Here is a 20,314-nt window from a genome sequence, read left to right as displayed (position 1 = left end):
AGACCCTGCATTCCAACCCCCAGCCCGCTCTTGCACCCTAACTCCCTCCCAGACCCTGTACCCCAGCTCTGATTCCTGCACCCCCTCACATGTCCCTGCCCCTGCCCTCCCTGACTCCTGCACCCCTCCACATCCCCACCCCCAATCCTGAGCACCAAATGGGAGCTCCTGCACACCTCTCCCCACATTCCCACCTGTACTCCTCGCACCAAATAGGAGCTGCCCCAGGTAAGTGCTCCACACCCAACCCCTGCCCCAGTCTTGAGCCCCCTTCCGCACCCTAACTCCTGGCCAGACCCTGCACCCCAACCTGCTCCTGTACCCCTAGCTCCCTGCCCTCACTGACTCCTGTAACCCCCTCACACACACCTCCATCCCCCTGCCCTCCCTGCCTCCTGCACCCCTCACACATACTCAGCCCCCCCACACCATGCCCTGACTCCTGCACCCCTCCACAACCCCCAGCCTGCTCCTGCACCCTAACTTCCTCCCAGACCACGCACCCACAGCCTTGATCCCCCTCCTGCACCAAGCCGTGGCCAGACCCCGCACTCCAATGTTTTTTTACTTTTTTTTCTTTTTTTATAAAGCGCTCTTATCCAAATCACTTTACAATAGTTAGCTAATGGTAAAATAATATTTGGAAAGATGATTAAGTGGCCCACCAAGACCCTCAGTGATTTTCAAGTGGTCTGTGGAAAAACAAGTTAGACTACAAAAACAATCAAGGTACCTCACTTTATTTTCATTTACTTCCTATTACTTATAGAAAGAGGATGAAGAATGAAAAACAGGCGTGGGGGTGGAAATAAGAGAGAATGTTCTTTTTCTTGGCTGCGTCCCAAGGCGGGGCCCCAAAAATGAAGCTAAGCACAGGACCCCACTAACTCTAAATCTGTCACTGAGTTTAAGTGTGTTGGGCCTGATGGGCTTCTCAGTTACACTGGTGTAATTTGAGAGCTATTTCACACCAGTGAGGTTACACAAGGTATGAAGGACTGCAAATGAGAGGAGAATCAGCCTCAGTTTTCTTTTCAAACTGTAAAAGGATCCATTTGAGGTCACTGGAGAAAAATAACAAACAAGAATGAAATAAATAAATACATTCATTTCAATCACTACCTTTTTCACAAGATAGCAAAGAAATTTAGTAGCAAAAGAAAATAATGCTAACTACCGTAACTAGGCTAAATTCATTTCCTCTTTTCAATCTCCCTTCACTCAGAATGCAACTAGCTTTCTATTTGTCTAAAACTTTACTTGTTCTTCCTTAGATGCAGTGACAGTCTTTGTTCCGGTCTAGGCAATATTAAGGATGAAGGTTCATTCAGTTATTCGGTAATTTTAAGATCACTGGTTTCTATGTTTGCCAGTGTTCGTTTTCTTGATCAACTCCTTTCTCTCAATTAAAACCCCCCACTCTCTAATTGGTTCACAGCATACTTTTCAGAACAATGCAGAATAAGTGATCTCCATTTCAGGATGCATTGTAACTGGAGGCACTCTACTCTAAGAAGTTTCAATAGCACTACTGTCTGAACCATTTAAACAGAGGAATTTAAAGTTCAAATCACCCTACACTACACACAGTATGTTCCCCTCAGCACAAAAATAAACAAATGAATAAACTAATATGAAATTTAGTATGGTGACATGGAGTTAAAATAAAAGTGTTATCAGCTAAAAAAGATATTGGATCTACACAATGTGGCTTGTGGCATTTTCCAGGGTCTTTTATAGATTTTCTACAGACACTTGCTAAATGTCTTATTGAACACACAGAGCCAGTCCTGCATATTAAATGATACCCTTCAGATGAATATTTATCCAAAAAACTACTGTTGTAAAGTTAATGGTTGAGATCTTAGTTGCACAGCAATCATGTAAGTCAGAATCCAAGCACCCAAAATCATGTGCCTTTGACTGTATGGATTATTCTATGCTATTTGGGGAGTATTTCATAAGCACTGGATACTTAATGTACTGACTGGGATAAATAATACACAAAGGATTCCTCAGATAGATAGTTAACAGGAATCTCTTCCTATGTGGGAATTTAAATAAAAACTTCCAGCTAATACAAAAGGTACAGTCCAAAATCCAGAACTCAGGGACATAACATAGGTTTGTGAAATTCTGTTAGGACTTTGAGTCCATTAACCAATAAATCCAACTCACCCATATGCATAACTTTCATCAATCATATGACCAATCTAATGGGTGCAATAATCTTCATTTAATAAGTAATCCAAGAGATTTCAAATTACGAATGCAGGTCAGATGTATTCTCTCTTTTATGTAATTGTTTTAGAACAGAGGTTCTCAACCTTTCAGGAGGCTGATTTGCCTTGAGTACCCCCAAGTTTCACCTCACTTAAAAACTACTTGTATTTTTATGTCTGATTTTGTAAGCAAGTGTCACAGCAAACTATTACTGACAAATTGCTTCCTTTCTTATTTTTACCATATAATTATAAAATAAATTGATTGGAATATAAATATTGTACGTACGTCAGTCCGCTACTTGAACTTGTTTTTCACTTGTGAACCTTGTCTGAAGCCCAAGCCCCAGGTGGTGGGGCTGAAGCATTTAACTTAGGTGGCCTCATGAAGCTGTTTGCAGCCCCAACCAACTGTCCCGTTTCCTGCCCCTAATGCTGGCCCTGCACTAGCGATCCCCCCTAAACCCATCCCATGATCACTCTGGAGGCTACAAACCGCAAGCTGTGAAACACTGATCCAGATGATTTGAGTACCCCCTGGAAGACCTCTGCATATCCCCAGGGATATACATACCCCTAACTGAGAACCACTGTTTTAGAACACCACACGTTAGAGAACGCAATTGCATGAAAACTGCTGTATGAAGAACATTTGGGACATTTCTTTGTCTCTTGTAGGGAAAACCATATCAATGACATTTTCACCAAGGAGTGTATTTTTCCTAACTGAGAAGCATGCCACTTGTCACAAAATGCTATAACCAATATGCACTAATTAAATACTATTACTGGGCTTTGCGTAATTTGTGACTACAGCAGTTCTGAGTAAGATATGAAAAATGGAAGCAAATATTAGTGCTTCTGCTCATACTGAACATGTGCAATACGTTGGATATATCCATTTGATTCTGCAGTTTCTGCACTGTTTTTATTTTTCCCAAAATGATAATCATATTGGTAACTGAACACCATCAGAACTAATTTAGGGTGATTATCACCGCTGAACTATGGTCACTTATTTGGGTGTCTAAACACAGAGACTTTAAGTACCCAAATTTGAAAATTTTCACCAGTGACTATAAGGATCTATATTATGTTTAGTAAAAAACGATCTAGGAGCATGAGCTGAATTGGATAGCTACAGCAAAGCACGTTAGATGGAAAAAACCCACAGAAGTAGCATGCATTTGGTAATATGAGTTAAATATTATGGGCCAAATTCTGTGTAAATCCAGAAGTAACTCCAAAGAAGTCAGTGAAGTTAATCCACATTTGCGCAGGTGTAACCAAGAGAAGAATTTCAACCAGTAACTGTGCATTTGACATTAGCATTGACATAAAATTCCCACCCACAGGCAGGTCTGCATACAAAGATCTGTTAAAACAGACAGACACATATACAACATTAGTTGTGCTGCCATGATAGCATGCAGGAATACACATACATTTCACAACTATTCAATATTTCACACAGAGATCAAAGCTCTTAAATGTGTGGTTCCATTGGAAAGTCTGGTGATCATATATATTGGAGTGGAAGCACAATTATGTTTTTTCTTTTCTGTAGCACGTTGTGTTGAATATTAACCTAAAATATCCTTGCATGTGGGTTAAATCTCACTTATTTTTCATATTCCTTCTACAACTTCTGCCTGTATTTGTCCATCTCTGATCCATGTCCTCTGTGCAGCATGAAAATCAGCCTTTTCATAATTCTGCATATGTTCTTGTGATAGACTGGGATATATTTGAATTTCTGGAGAAATATGAAATTACCAAGAGTGATACTTCTAAGTACTGATCAAGAGAGAAACTAACTTATGGTCTAACCCTTAAGCAGAGGAAAGCATAGATCCCTAGAGAAAAGGACCATAACTATGCAAACTATATTTAGTCTGACATAGGTAGGCTAGCAAAGGCAGTGAATGATTAGAGGGCACCTTCACAAGTTCAAAGACTCTTTTGAAATAATAGGAGGCAGGGTTAAGTTTGTTTGTCCAGGACATCAGATGCTTATTCTGTGTTAGAAATTTTTTGAAAATAGTATTAGTTCACAACAAGAGGGCCACAATAATCTTATGTATGGTGGTGGCAATGAGTTTGGCAGAGATGCTTACCTGCTTGGCACGCAAACATGCACAGTATGACCTTTACTTCAAAAGACTCGAGAATATAAAGATTGTCACGTTGTGACCAAATGCACCTGTATATTCACACCCTACTCACCACTATAATAATCTTTGTACAAAATATGCCTTGTGAGGTATCATTTGAAAACCATTAACTTGCTGATGGCTAATATCATGGTGAAATGTACAAAGCAACACTATATGTAAAGTTATGAACATAAGTGGAAATTTTCACTGAAGCATGTAGTTAAATAAGGTTGTTTTGTTCTTTAATCATAACGAATCCAGCCTGGTGTTTAAACTGAATTGTTTGGTAACTCCAATTAAAGTAGCAAACTTTTGTATATTGATCCCTTTCAGGGGCAATGGACTTCTAGTATCTGAACTGTCCAGGAGGCGCTTTTGAGGAAATTCGGGACTGGCAGGGAGTGTGTTGGAGTCACCAAGAGGCTGGTGGAAGCCAGAGTGTTGACTGGAGTGTTGTTGGCAGACTGCAGCTTTACACAGACACTCAGGGTGTGACCTGCCTGTTGTCTGTGAGGGGCCCGGGTTGGGAGCTACAGAGGCAAAGCATTGTGAGACACCCATAGTTGCAGGGCTTGGCTACACTCGAAGCTCCAAAGCGCTGCCGCGGGAAGTGCGAGTGTGGTCACGGCGACAGCGCTGGGAGAGAGCTCTCCCAGCACTGCATGTACTCTATCTCCCTGTGGGGATTAGCTTGCTGGGGCACTGTTTACACTGGCACTTTGCAGCGCTGTAACTTGCTGCGCTCAGGGGTGTGTTTTTTCACACCCCTGAGCGAGAAAGTTGCAGCGCTGTAAAGCGCCAGTGTAGCCAAGGCCAGAGAGACAGACTCGGACACTAAGAGAGGCCTGACAAGCTGGGCTAACGTCCAAAGTCAAGAGATCTGGGCATCTTCTTTTTCTGATTTCTCAAGTGTTTAATTGCACAATTGAGACATATCGAAAATAGCTATTACCCAATTAAGGATACATATCATTTTATACCGGATCTTCTCTCACTTTTCTGATAAACTTTGTTTTAATTAATATCCTGGTAATTTGACTGTTTTTGTGACACGCACACAGAATCATCCCACAAACAGAGAAAACAAACCTTCAGCTTCTTAAGAGAACTAAAAAGGACAGAATGAAACCTAAGCCCTGCTCATCTTCCCAGAAAAGACGGACTAGAAAGTCAACATCCATAACTAAGGCAGAGCTTCAATTAGTGCAATATATTGGAAAACCCAATGCACCATGGATAGGAGCCAGGTTTGATGCAGTTTCCTCCGTCAGAAGAGAAAAATCACATTTCTTTCTTTCTTTCTTTCTTTCTTATTTCTGCTCATTTAAAATTGTAACTTGAAATTTACAATACCATTTGAATTGCACTCAGAAGCCCCAGTTAGGATCAGAGCTCCATTCTGCTAGTAGCTAAACAAACGTTTAAGAAGACACAGTCTGTGCCAAGAAACGTGCCATTTAAGAAGATGGGAGATGCATATACATTACATACATTTCATACATGTGTAATGATTAGAGAACAACTCAAGTGTACTTGACTGCCACTTAATCTGTCCTTTGTTGTAGGCATCAGGAAGAAGTGAGTATTTGGGAAATATGTGAAGGAAGAGAGAGTAGTGGGCTTGTGGATTAGTCTGACCTCCTGCATAACATGGTGCAGAACCAATAATGGAGCACAGGGGGTGAGGAGAGAGTGGTCATGCAAAAAACCTCAAGAGCTGATAAGAAAGTAGAACAACAGCTGTGAATGGTTTTGCAATTAACATACAGTTTCAATGAATGGGATGTACATTATTAGCTCTTCTAACACCACTTTCTTATTTTGATGTCAGTTCAAAATGAAAGTAATAAGAAAGTCAATGAGAAAGTAAACATCAATTCTTATGAAATTGGCACTGCCTGAAGAAGAGTTTTCATGGTCAATGAAAGTGTTCTTGTACCCACAGAGTGTCATAGTCTTATGTTTATTCATCATTTTTCATTTCGCTGACATGTTTTCAGAGACTGTTAACATCTTGATGTTTCCTGATTGGTTCTGTTAGGCTTGAATCCTATGACTAAGGATCTTGAAGCAATTTATGGTGGCTTGTTGTAGTTAAAATTACAAGGAATAATTAAAAATGTTCACCACACATTTCAAAACATCTCTATAAATGGAGAAATCAGAACAACCTTGTACAAGTTGAGACTCATTTCCTATAGGGAACTAGTACTTAGAACTATATCCACTTTATAAAGAATGGCATACCTCCAACTGTACATAATAAGGATTTTAGTTCCATCAAAGGATTCTGGATATAAGCTAACCCTTGAGAATGATACCTGAATGTTACCAGAACAACAATCAGACATTGCGTAGGTCAACCCTTGTTTTTATGTCAAAAATATTTTTGTTTAAGAAATACGCAAACACTTTTTTCCTATTGGAGGACACTGCGTGTAATTTCATATAACAACAACTGAATATTCCTGTATCTGTGTATTAATACACCATATCTTCGGTACTTGAAGGAAGTGGGATTATTTTACTACAAAAAAAATTTAATTTTCATAAACATTTCTCAATTCTGGTTGAAATTGTTACTGTATTTGTACTAATACTGCTGTCACCCCTTCACATAATTTCCAGAATTCTCAAATATTTTCATAACAGATATCTGAAAACTCAAGGTACCGTATTAGGCATATTAGTCAGGCTTAAAGGATTTATACAAAGCAAACCCAAACCTTCTAAATCAGTGTTTAATTATGATCGCTGGCATTCCTGTGCAGCTCTCACTAAAGTAAATGGGAGCCATGCACAGGTACATGGAGCAAGAATTTGCCTTATCATATAAAAATACGTGTTCAGAATATTGTAGCAGGTGAAATGTGAAAAGCCCAGAATTTCTGAGGGATCCAGGCTTCTGGCAAGGACATCTTTTCTCAAAGAAAAAACCCCTGTTTTAATGGTCACACTGTAATTTGGAAAGATCAACGTTAATCGAGAAAATATAAACTATATCTGTGCCACAACAATTTTAAAATAGTGTTTGCGTCATGGTTGAATGACAGATTGAATTGAATCCCATCCTAAACTTTGGCCTACAATATGAAAACAATAACATTAAACAAGAGCCATCTAGTTCACACATGCACCGTTTTCTTACTGACAAGACAGGAGTAACAAAGTGCAAGAGCGAGATATGCATTAAGAAACATCTAAAACGACAGTAAGGGCATCTTCTAACTTCTCAGATGTGAAAGACAAACTCTCCCCATGCCCACGATTCTAGTCTATTTCAAAAACAAGAAAAGGAAGCCAAAACTTTTATCTCCTGGCCCCACTCAATTTCATTGTACAGTGAGGTTTACACTTCGTTTCATTACATTGTACCTAACTAGGGTGCTACATTGTTTACTAATATTGACACTGCTATAACTTTACAAGTCTATGAAAAAGATTCCCCACTTAAAATCAGCTGATGGCTGCGGTCAGCCTGTTAGGACGTTTGATCATTGGCTCACTGAGTTGCTGCACTGAAAATGACCTCTTTTCTCAAACCAGTATCAAAGATTTCCACATGCACTGTGGCAATCTTCCAGACAGCAGCGTGATGGTGCCAATAGAGACTGTTCTGCTTCCAATGAAAGGGGACAACAGGATTATTGCTGCTGAGAGGGGAAGAGTTGAGATTGTAAAGTGGAAAGAAAATGTAGAAAGCATCCTGCTCAGACAACCTATTATCTGAGATACTTGTTCAAAATAGGTCACAGGGGTGCTTTACCCTACGCTCCTTATAAGATCAGTTAAGTAAAGGGAAACCTAACCTGGGCTGATTATTGCAAGAACAGACACCTGAGGTATAGATCAGTATCAATACAGTTCGGTCGGGAAAACATAACTCCGGACATTGCAACGGTTATAGCTAAAGTGAGACAGCATGCAAGTTGCAGCAGGATAGAGGCAGTTACAGTTTCCTTGCTACCCGACCCACCGGACTGCAATAGGGCAAGGCTTTCACCCACTGCCTATTTCAGTTGGCATGCAAAACTCAAGCCCACCCACAGCGCAGCTGCACCTTTGCTCCTCCGCTGGGCCAGGTCTGAATCAGGGTCAAGGGGCCTATGAGTCTGCGCCGGACTTGCACTTTCTCGGGTGCTAAACAAGGGCAAGCACGAGGCACACACCTCGTTCCCCGCCCCGCCATCCCAGGGCGCGGAACAGAGGCGGCAGGTGGAAATACCAGCCCCAGCCTCTGTAAATGAGGAGTTACAAAGGCAGCGACCCCCAGCCAGGACACGCCCGGAGCGGGACTGCACTGACCTGAGATGCCGGCCCCGACCACGAGCACGTCGCATTTCTGGCTCATGGCGCTGCCTCGGCTCCCGCTCTCGGGCTCGGCTCGGCTCGGCTCGGCGCGGGCTCCCGGAGCAGCTGCCGCTCGCGTCTCCCTGGCTGCCCGGCCGCGTCTGACAGCGGCACCCCCGGCTCCGCCCGCCGGCCCGCCAATCACGGCTCCCGGGGAGAGGGGCGCCGCGGAGTTCCGCCCGCTGGGGGGGCAGCGCGCAGCTCTGCGTGTCAATCAGGTCCCGGGAAAAGCGGGGCGAGCGTCCCCCGCCCTCTGAAGCGCCACCCCGGCGGACAGCCTCGCTTCCTCTTCCTCCCTGCGGGCTTCTCTCCTTGCGGGGCGCGGACCAGGTCGGCTGGGGATGAAAAGTCCCTTCCTGCGTGTGCCGGGGGCGCGCGCACCCAGGACAGCCCGGCCAGTGCCCTCCCTACCCTCAGAGCAGCAGTGCCGGGGAACTGAGCAGCCCCTCGGGTGAGCCCCAGACACTGCCCAGCCTAAGCACCTAGACCGGGCACTGACCCTCCCCACCACATGTGACAAGCTTCAGAAGTTCCAGGGCACAGGGCTCACGTGCCCCCGTCCCAGATTTGTGCCAGGGTTACCAGCCCTGCTTGGTTACATGGTGCCCCCGAGCCCCCTCCCCGCGCGGCAGCTGCTGGAGCCGGCAAGCTGGGAGCTGCGGCCATGGGGAGAAGCAGTGGCAAACAGCTGGGAGCTGTAGGGAGAGCCCCTGCTTTTGCTGCCGCCTCTCCCCAGGGATCTAATGGAGCAGCTCCTCCCTGCAGCTTGCCACTGCATCTCCATGCAGTGCTAACACCTGGGAGCTGGGGGGGGGGCTGCTGAGGGTAAGGGGGACATGCCTGGGGGGTGTGATGCAAGTTTTTTTTGGGGTCAGCAAACCTTTAAATTGTGCCCCCCCCCCATAGCAGGTACAGAAGCCCATATTCCTGCCACAGGGTAGAAGCCCCAAGCTTCTGCTCTACCCCCTAATTTGCTAAGGGAAGGTGTTCTGTGAGGCGCACTTAAACTGTACAAGAGCCACATGTGGCTCACAAGCTGCAGTTTGGCCACCCCTGACCTAGACTAAGAGAGACAGATACTTTGATGTCTTTTCCCTGATAGGCAGGGGTGGCAGGTTTGTAGAAATTTTGGTGGTGCCCAGAGCCCACCCCCGTCAAACTCTGTCCCTGCGCCTAAGGCTCTGGGAGGGAGTTTGGGTGGGGGTAGGAGGTCTGGGGTGCAGGCCCCTGGGCTGGGGCAGGGGATTGGGGTGCAGGATGGGTGAGAGATTGGGTCTGGGGTGCTGGCTCTGGGATGGAGTTTGGGTACTGGGTGCAGGGTCTGGGCTTGGGTTGAGGGGTGCAGGCTCTGAGATGGAGTTTGGGTGTACGCTCTGGGTTGGGGCAAGGGGGTGGGGGTGCAGGAGGGGGTGAGGGGTGCAGGCTCTGGGAGGGAGTTTGGACCAAAGGGCCTCTGTGTGCTGCTACCCTCAGGCACTGCCCCAGCAGCTTCCCATTGGCCGCAGGAGCACTTGGGGCGTGGACACAGACCCACTCCACCCAGAGGCCACAGGGAGGCGCCAGCAGCTATGTGGAACGAGCAGGCAGGAAGTCGTTCAGCTCCGCTGCGCTGCGGGTGATGAGTGGGGGCCCCAGATTGTTTTAAACGGCCCAGTGGACATGAGGGTGCCTGGGGCGGAAGGTGGGGCCGAAGGAGAGACCAGTTCTGGAGCCGGGCCTGTGGTGCCTGGTGCCCGGACACCACAGGAGCATAGAACTCGCTGCCCATGCTGATAGTAACTGGGATCCCGCTGCTAATAATCTACAGTTTGGGGATAAAGATGGCTTTGCCTGGATCCTACTCACTCTTTCCTTCCCACACCTTCCCCCCTCCCTCCCCTTGCTCTAAAAAAACTTTATGGTTTGAATGGCCTATCAAAATAGTCTAGTCTTTTTAAAAAAATAGTCCCTGACATGTCCTCCTACTGCATCACAGAAATCTGGTTCCAGTACTGGAAAACCTACTCATATCCAGATTTTGGCTCTGATCCTCCAAATTCCACTGTCTAAAGGGAAAACCAATATGGCTACTCTGAATCTCACAACAGAAACAAAAAAAATCAAGATTCCAGTGCAAAAGCACCAGGAAAAAGCTGGCTTATCTCATGGTATAAGAGAGAAAGGCCCCTCATGGATTGGTAACTGGTTAAAAGATAGGAAACAAAGTGTAGGGATAAATGATCAGTTTTCAGAATGGAGAGAGGTAAATAGGGTGTCCCCTAGGGCTCTGTACTGGGACCAGTCCTATCCAGCATATTCATAAATCTGGAAAAAGGGGTAAACAGCAAAGTGGCAAAATCTGCAGATGATAAAAAACTACTCAAAACAGTTAAGTCCCAGGCAGACTGCAAACAGCTACAAAAGGATCTCACAAAACGGAGTGACTGGGCAACAAAATGGCAGATGAAACTCAGTGTTGATAAATGCAATGTAGTGGACATTGGAAAACATAATCCCAACTATACCTACCACTCAAGAAAGAGATCTTGGAGTCATTGTGGAAAGTTCTCTGAAAAAGTCCACTCAATGTGCAGCAGCAGTCAAAAAAGCAAACTGAATGTTGGGCATCATTAAAAACAGGATAGATAATAAGACAGAAAATATCATATTGCCTCTGTAAATCCATGGTATGCCCACATCTTGAATACTGCATGCAGGTGTGGTTGCCCCATATATTGGAATTGGAAAAGATTCAGAAAAAGACAACAAAAATGATTAAGGGTATGGAATGGCTTCCATGTGAGAAGAGATTAATAAGACTGGACTTTTCATCTTGGAAAAGAGACTAAGACGGGATGTGATAGAGGTCTATAAAATCATGACTGGTGTGGAGAAAGTAAATAAGGAACTGTTGTTTACTCCTCATAACACACAAACTAGGGGTCATCAAATGAAATTAATAGGCAGCAGGTTTAAAACATATAATAGGAAGTATTTTTTCACACAACGCATGGTCAACCTGTGGAACTCCTTGCCAGAGGATGTTGTGAAGGCCAAGACTATAACAGGGCTCAAAAAGGAATTAGATAAGTTTGGAGGATAGGTCTATCGATGGCTATTAGCCAGAATGGGCAGGGCTGTTGTCCCTAGCCTCTCTTTGCCAGAAGCTGGGAGTGAGCGACAGGGAATGGATCACTTGATGATTACCTGTTTTCTTCACTCCCTCTGGGGCACCTGGCATTGACCACTGTTGGAAGACAGGATACTGGGCTTGATGGACTTTTGGTTTTATTTTCTTATGATTCAGCATCTGTTTTTGTTTTGTTAGTTTGTTTTTGAAATACACTGTAATGCAGATGTAGGGCAGAAAAAGGATTTATGCCTTAATTTGAAAACAATAAAAAAAAGTTAATTGTGTTGACATTTGCACTGTTGCATAGTAACTTTCTGCATCATGGCCTCCGTGATAGTAAAATTACAAACCAAGCTTTATTAGCCTTTCTATTTAGCTAACTTTTGTTTTCTGTAACATTTTATATAAACCAGTTGGTTAGCCTGTCCTTTCTAGTGATGTAAGTGCATAGGAAAAGGACATAACTGGGACTTTTCTATTGCTATTGATTTTACAAAGAACGTAGGCCATACTTACAGGTTTGTGGGAGGATGGACTCTATCCTGGGAAGCAGTGACTCTGAAAAAGATTTGGGGTTGGGGGTGGATAATCCGCTGAACACAAACTCCCAGTGGAACACTATGGCCTAAAGAGCTAATGTGATCCTGGGATGCATAAACGGGGGACTCTCAAGCTGGAACTAGAGTGACCAGACAGCAAGTGTGAAAAATCGGGATGGAGTGGGGAGTAATAGGTGACTATATAAGATAAAATCCAAAATATTGGGACTGTCCTTATAAAATCAGGACATCTGTCACCCTAGCTGGAACAGAGAGCTTATTTTACCTCTGTATTGGTGCGACTGCTGTGGGAATACTGTCAGGGCTGGATTTAGAGGTGGGCTACCTGGGTAGCCGCCCAGGATATCCGGTAGTCCAGGGGGTGCTGTGTGGAAATGCAGAAGTCCATACTGCGTGTGTAGTGTCAGAAACTGCTCCCTAGGGAGCATCATGTGGGCTGGTGCCCAGATTTCTCCTTGCTTTCCCCTGGCAGAGGAACATGGGGGTGGTAGTGAACCAGTGACACACAGATACTGCTCACATCTCCATCAATGTTCCTCCACACCCACCTAGGGAGCTGCGGGGGCGAGGGGGGGGAGCGAGGAGCAACATGAAGTGCTCTATGCATCCAGGTCATTTTCCCCACTTGTGCTGTGTTGTGAGGGGAGCATCAGGAGCTGCTGCTCTCTGCCCTTCCCTTACGCAGCCCAGGTGAGGAAAGTGACCTGGATGCAAGGAGCCCTGAGGTTGCTCTTTGCTCTCTCCCCAGGGCCGTCCTTAGCCATAGGCAGACAACCTGCCAACCTGAAACATATTCTCACCAGTAACTGCACACCACACCATAATAACTCTTGCTCAGGAACCAATCCATGCAACAAACCTCGATGCCAACTCTGCCCACATATCTACACCAGCGACACCATCACAGGACCTAACCAGATCAGCCACACCATCACTGGTTCATTCACCTGCACATCCACCAATGTAATATACGCCATCATATGCCAGCAATGCCCCTCTGCTATGTACATCGGCCAAACTGGACAGTCTCTACGGAAAAGGATAAATGGACACAAATCAGACATTAGGAATGGCGATATACAAAAACCTGTAGGAGAGCACTTCAACCTCCCTGGCCACACTATAGCAGACCTTAAGGTGGCCATCCTGCAGCAAAAAAACTTCAGGACCAGACTTCAAAGAGAAACTGCTGAGCTTCAGTTCATCTGCAAATTTGACACCATCAGCTCAGGATTGAACAAAGACTGTGAATGGCTTGCCAATTACAGAACCAGTTTCTCCTCTCTTGGTTTTCACACCTCAACTGCTAGAACAGGGCCTCATCCTCCCTGATTGAACTGACCTCGTTATCTCTAGCTTGCTTGCTAGCACACATATATATACCTGCCCCTGGATATTTCCATTACATGCGTCTGAGGAAGTGGGTATTCACCCACGAAAGCTCATGCTCCAAAACGTCTGTTAGTCTATAAGGTGCCACAGGATTCTTTGCTGCATAGGCAGAATAGGCAGCCGCCTAGGTTACCAAAAGGTCTGGGGGCACCGCTCTGCAGGGAGCTCAGACAGAGGGGAAGCAGTGGAGAATGTAAGAGCAGGGCTGCTGGGTCCTAGAGAGAGCCGAATGCAGCACAGTCTGAGGGAGGAGATTGGCTGCTGGGAAGTCTCTGGGAAGGGGTAGGGGAAGGAACTCACCTGCAGGGTGGCAGCTTATAGGGGCTCAAGGTGCTCAAGCACCAGGAATATTCAAGGCTGGGGGCTGTGCTCCACCAATATTTGGAGCTGGGTTTCTCCTCTGCCCCCACCTCGGAACTTCCCTGGCTGAAAGAAAACAGCCAGTGCCTCTCTCCTTTGTTTGGGCTGCTTTTGCCTAAGGCTATAGAGATCATTGGGAGGCAGCCTCTTGGAGCACTGGGGGAGGGGAAGAGGAAGAGAGGAGGGGGAAGGAGGCACACACATGCTTGGGAGCTCTCTCCCCCGCTCCCCTGGCACTCAGTGGCAGCAGCAGGGATGGGGCGGCCACACATGATGGCAACCCCCCCGCCCTGGTACCCATCATAGGGGAGGCGAGTGGGTTTTCTGGACCTGAGAGAGTCACTAGGAGCATGTGCAGTGACTGTGGTGCAGAGTGAGTGTGCTGCGGGTGGGGGGCAGGAGAGAGAGGAGGGGTCCCTTCCCTGGAGCTTGCTTCTGCCAGTAAGGAGGGGGGAGAGTCCTCTCTGGCCCCAGCCCTGGGCAGCCTGTCTGCATCCCAAGTTCCTTATCCCGAACCCTGCCCCACCCCAGAGCCTGTGCCCCCAGCACCCCAACCCTGAGCATTCTGCTGCAGTGTGAACCCCTCATCCCTAGCCCCATCCCAGAGCCCTCACTTGAGGGGAAAAACATGCAACTTAAATTTGGTGGTCAGTTTGGAGTATCATTGTGTTTAGCACAATACTTGATTATTTTACACCCTTTAAAGTATACAGGTGTTACAAAGTGAGAATGTTCTTAATGTTTTCTCTGAATACTGTGTGGGTGCCTCAGTTTCCCCTATGCATTTCTCAAGGATCTAGATGGTGGGATAAGGATGTGTGATTGTTGTAGAGCCCTAGAGTGCCAGTGTGATGCCGTTTGCACAGAGAATGGCTGAAACCCTGTCTCCGGGCAACTGATGGCCTGGGTCGCTCTCCTGCAAGGTGCCAACTGAAGGTGTTGGAGAACAAAGAGATCAGGTGGCTTCCTAATGCCTGGAAAAGAGACAAAGGCCAGAGGAGAGAGTGTCAGTGCCTGTTTGGACTTCTGGGAAGTGCATGGTGTGGAAGAGGATGCTGGGATGCTTTAGAACTACTCCATACAAAGCCAGTCAGGACTCTGGGGGAGCCTCCTCTCTCTGAGCATACTGTCTCCAGAACAAGATGCTTACACCTTCCTGGGTCTGACCTCAGAGCATTCAGCATGCCCTTCCACACTGTGCGCTTTCCGCAGCAAGTCTGTCCAGGCAGGTCCTGGGGCAACCAGAGGTCCCTGCATCCCAACTCTGCAGTCAGACGTGACTGTCAGCCAGCCAGTAAAACAGAAGGTTTATTAGATGTCAGGATCACAGTCTAAAACAAAGCTTGTAGATACAGAAAACAAGACCCCTCAGTCAGGTCCATCTTGGAGGGTGGGGAGCCTAGACCCAAGTTCTGGGCCTCTCCCCATTTCCCCAGCCAGCTCCAAACTGACACTCCCTCCTCTAGCCTTTGTGTCTCTTCTGGATCTCTTCTGATCTCTTTGTCTCCAGCACCTTCAATTGGCACTTTGCAGGGGAAACTGAGGCACCCACAGTATTCAGAGAAAACATTTAGAACATTCCCACTTTTTCACAAGTGCAACAAAATATAATACTGTATATTGAAGCAGGCAAGTGCTGCTTCTGAGTTTACACTTTTAATTGACCCTTGTAATCTTGTGGTGCCAACGCTTTGTAGCTTCATTTTATATCGGCTTACAGGGCGACAGCGGGGGGGAGAGGGGCGGGCACCACCATTTTGGGCACCAACAAAAATTATACAAACTTGCTGCCTATGCTCACCTGTGAGTGTGACTCTTTCCCCTGGCGTGAGGGCTGTCAGGGCTTTGTTGGGTGAGGTGCTGGGGGGGAGGTGAGGCTGGCTGCCTACCTGCTGAGGAATGACAGTGAAAGTGACTCACTTCCTTGCAGGCAGCCAGGATTGGAATGGTCACACACGGCTGGGCTGGGGATAGCCAGATAGCATGTGCGAAAAATCAGGACAGGGGGTTGCGGTAGGGTGAGCAGATGTCCCACTTTTATAGAGACAGTCCCATATGTTGGGTCTTTTTCTTATATAGGCTCCTATTGCACCCCACCTCCCATCCTGATTTTTCATACTTGAGGTCTGGTCACCCTAGGTGGGGGTAATTGGTGCCTATATAAGACAAAGCCCCAAATATCGAGACTGGCTCTATAAAATCAGGACATCTGGATCTGGTCACCCTAGCTGGGGAGTGCATCTCTCCCCCGGACTGGCAGTGATCCATCTCATGCCCCGGGGGGAGCTGCACAGGGCAGGATGAGCTGCTGTGGCTCCATGGGTGCCCCGTCCCTGAGATCAGATGCTGTGCTAACTTCACCATGGTCCGTTGAGCTGGCGGTGGTGCCCATTGGTGTGTGATCAGACCTGAGGATTTGCTACTGCTGTTGCCGCTCTGCACCCCAAGATGTGGATTTTGGGGTCCTGCAGTTTTCCGCCTCTCCTCTTCTACTGCAGCTGTTGAACCAGCAGGCTGGGGGGTGAGCCAAGCATGAAAGCAGTACTGTGTTGCCATTTTGATTGTCATTGAGCAAATTTTTTTGCTAAAAATGCTTGCTAAGAATCCTGAATTCAATTTCAATATATATATTTTTTAAAAAAAAACCAATATCTTAGCCAAAAACAGAAAATTAAGTTGTTGACAATTATTTGTGACAATTTTGGAATGGGGAAGGGAGTGGGCCAGTTTTCATCAGAGAAACAAAAAATGTTGACTGACTTTCCTATAGCCTGTTACTGCTAAATAGAGCCCTCCAACAACTGTAATATGCTCATCTCCTTACTAGTGTATAGAGCAGGGGTCGGCAACCTACGGCACATGTGCCAAAGGTAGCACATGAGCTGATTTTTGATGACACACAGCGGCGAGCTGAATGGCTCAGCCCGCCGCTGCTCTGGGATTCCAGCTGCTGCCCCATTGCCACTCAGGGTCCCAGCTGCCAGCCCCACTCAGCACCCGCTGCTGGCCTGGAGACCCCCAAGGAACCCCAGGCTGGCAGCAGGCTGAGCAGGCCGGTGGCTGAGACCCCAGCTGAGCCACTCAACCCGCTGTCGGCCTGGGGTTCCATTCTCTCAGCTGGCAGCAGGCTGAGTGGGACTAAATTCAACGAAATAGGAAAACAAGAGCAACTAATGACAAAGTGCAAGAACCTAGAACAGTGGTCACCAACCTTTTTCGTCTGGTGTGCACCAGACGAAGGACCATGGTGGTGGACGAGCATCCGCAGAAATGCTGCCTAAATTCGACGGCAAGCAGTGTCATCCAGAGGCATTGGCGCCAAAATGCCACCGAATTTCGGCGACATTTCTGCAGATGCTCGTCCTCCGGCCAGTATGTGGGTGCACTGAGAAGCCCCTGTGGGCGCCATGGCAGCCACGGGCACCACATTGTGGATCCCTGACCTAGAGAGCCTCCTGAAGCACGGTGATCGTTTTGATTTAAATGGACTTGAACTGTACGAAAAATTGAGTTGTTGCCACATGCAAAATCAGTGATGGACATTGTACAGTTTATTCATACCAGCAAACTAGCCACTCATATTCTACTGACAATTCCTGTAACAGTAGCATCAGGAGAATAGAGTTTCTCAAAACTAAAGCTCATTAAAAACTATCTGCACTCTGCAATGAGTCAGGAACCTTGACTAGTCTTGCTATTCTTACCATCGAACAAGACATCACTTTGTCTTTGTCATACGATGACATTATTACTGATTTTGCAGCCAAAAAAGCCAGAAAGACTGCTTTTAATTAAAAACTAATCCTTGTTTCAATACCTCTTCATATAAATTTCCAATAAATGTTGACAAATTTAAAAAAATATATTATTTGCATCATTCTGTCAAATCAGAATTTTTTCTATAGTGCGACTTTTTAGTGTTAGTTCATCAGTATTACAGTGTGCTTAATTAAGTTAAACTGGTTTTAGTAACATGCCTGTGGCAAGTTTTCCAATACTGTAAGCTTATGTTTGTGTTGCTAAGAGCAAGACAGGCACAGGGGCACCAGTTAAATAATCCCGCCTAGGGCACCATAAATCCTAAGGACGGCCCTGTCTCTCCCTCACAGCCTCCTGGGGAGGGGATTGGGGTGGAAGGTTCAGGGGTTGGGGGCAAAGGGGGCACAGTGCAAGGTTGGAGTACAGGAAGGGAGCAGGGGTGGGGCACAGGAGGGGGCAGGTGTTGGGGTGAAGAAAGCACAGTGCACGATTAGGGGTGCAGGGATTGGGGTGCAGATCAAGGTAATTACCGTAAATTCAATCCACAGCACCAGGGAAACAGAGGGTAAGGCCCGGAACATTGCTGTAAAATGTGAAATTCTGTTTGTCTCTCTTTGGTGCTGTTTAACCTATAGCCACAGTGCCATGCCCAGAACTAAACATAATGTACATCAGGAGGAGGCAGTTTTCTTGGGCCTTCTGAGCACAAAGGAATGTGGTCTGGCCATGTGCCCTTTCAGTGTGGCTATGTGGTCTGGCATTGGCTGTTTCAGTGGGGCTATGCCCCTTTGGCATTTCTGCATGACCAAGGCATGCAGTTGGTGTGCAGCAATGCCCTGCCGCCTTGGAAATGAGGGGCACAGCAGCACAGAGTTTTGCAGGTTAACTTGTACCTGTTTGTCCCTAAAAGACAGCATTGTACACAGTTTCTTCTGCTTTATGCAGCATGCAAGAAATGGGACAATCTCACTTTGTATACTGTGATTTTCAAATTATTCTTAAAAATTATTTCAGCACTCACACTCTGTATTATGACATAAAACCCTTAATGACCCTAATGAAATCCCATGCATATGTAAGGAGGATTAGATGAAAACTGCCATGGCAACGCAAGTTCACTTTTGCTTGCAACTGTAAACAAAGAGTCATAAATCTAGCCTTTGGGACAGCAGTAGGACTGGTTTGACTGGCTATAGCAGCTGGCTGTAGTTCTAGAGGAAAGGGTATGTATATTGTTTCTTACGGGTAGAATTCTCTGCCCATAAAACTAAATCAAAAACTGTTAATGCGAGAGCCAGTGTGGATAAGACGCTGTACTGGGTGTCTAAAGATCTGGGCTCTATTCCTCGCTCTGCCACTTGGACAATCATTTCATTTCTCTGTGACTTTTCCCTCTTTACCCTGCTTCTAACCACAAGTTAATAGAGTGCTTAATACAATGGTACCCTAATCTCAGCTGGAGCCTCTCTGTTACAAATCATCATGTTGATTGTACTTTTTACTCTTATTGTCTACAATACCTTATTAAAGTAGAGTGTATAGCATGGATATAAACAGGAGTTTGTCACAATAAATGACTGTGTGTGTGGTTTAATATATAAGTTCTGTTCTCAGAACCCTGGGAACCCCCATGAATGTGAGATATTACACTTAACTGGGGCTCTTTTACCCAAAAAACTAGTTCTTGTGCTCGTAGAGGTTACAAGACAGGCAGCATTAAATCATCCATCCTGTTCTAAAAGGAGAATTTTCTCTAAAAAACAAAGGAACAGGTTTGCAAAGGTCTGTATGAAGTTAGTCTCCAGTTAAGAAAATGATTGCTGGGAATACTTTTCTCTAATGGAGGCAGCTGTCTGTCCCTGCAGAAGAGAGTAAATAAATCGGATTACATGAAAGCACTAAAGATAAAGGCAGATACAGTACTTCTAGCTTTCTTTTATGGTTAATATCTTTGTCTTTAAGTACTCACAGTCAGAGGTATGGGCTTTTCCATGTACCTTTCTCACAATGTTTAGTTATCACTATCCCGCCTTGCCTGAATGTTTTTATGCCAACTGCAACGTTGTTATGGAAGCAAGTTTGGTTTCACCTTAGTAAACATTCATTCTTCTCTAGTTCATGTTTGTATCTCCAGAGACCTTTTGTCTCTTTGGGGTGTGTAGTTCATATTCTGATCCCTTAGTGAGTAATCTGATTAGAAATAATCCCATTTACTCTATATCCTTCCAGCAGAACTATCCTAGCAATAGCCTTTCCCGTCTCTCCCATCTACCTTCCTAAGGAATAATTTTTTAAAACAAAAATTTCAATTTTCTGTATTGGACCCAATTAATTATTGTGGTGATCTGGGGAGCTTATGTACAATTTATGAAGTCTGGTTGATACTAAGGAGCTGTTACTATG

General features: G+C 45.7%; 1 protein-coding gene across 2 annotated transcripts in view; it reads right to left on the bottom strand.

The window, feature by feature from the left end:
• Window positions 1-19,900, bottom strand: part of LOC115657995 (amine oxidase [flavin-containing] A-like) — a 61,838-nt gene extending 41,938 nt beyond the window's left edge. Inside the window, exon 1 of one of the 2 annotated variants that reach the window (XM_030576452.1) lies at window positions 19,881-19,900. Coding sequence is in view for 1 of the 2 variants with exons in the window: in XM_030576445.1 (XP_030432305.1) it covers window positions 8,684-8,729 (46 nt within the window). In the remaining variant the exon portion in view is untranslated. Of the gene's footprint in view, window positions 1-8,683; window positions 8,813-19,880 lie in introns of those variants that run through there. The other variant, XM_030576445.1, reaches the window with a different exon arrangement.
• Window positions 19,901-20,314: the final 414 nt, after the last annotated feature.

Source organism: Gopherus evgoodei, chromosome 1 (genome assembly GCF_007399415.2).
Source record: "Gopherus evgoodei ecotype Sinaloan lineage chromosome 1, rGopEvg1_v1.p, whole genome shotgun sequence".
Taxonomy (NCBI): Eukaryota; Metazoa; Chordata; order Testudines; family Testudinidae; genus Gopherus; species Gopherus evgoodei.
This window is presented reverse-complemented; position numbering and strand designations above follow the sequence as displayed.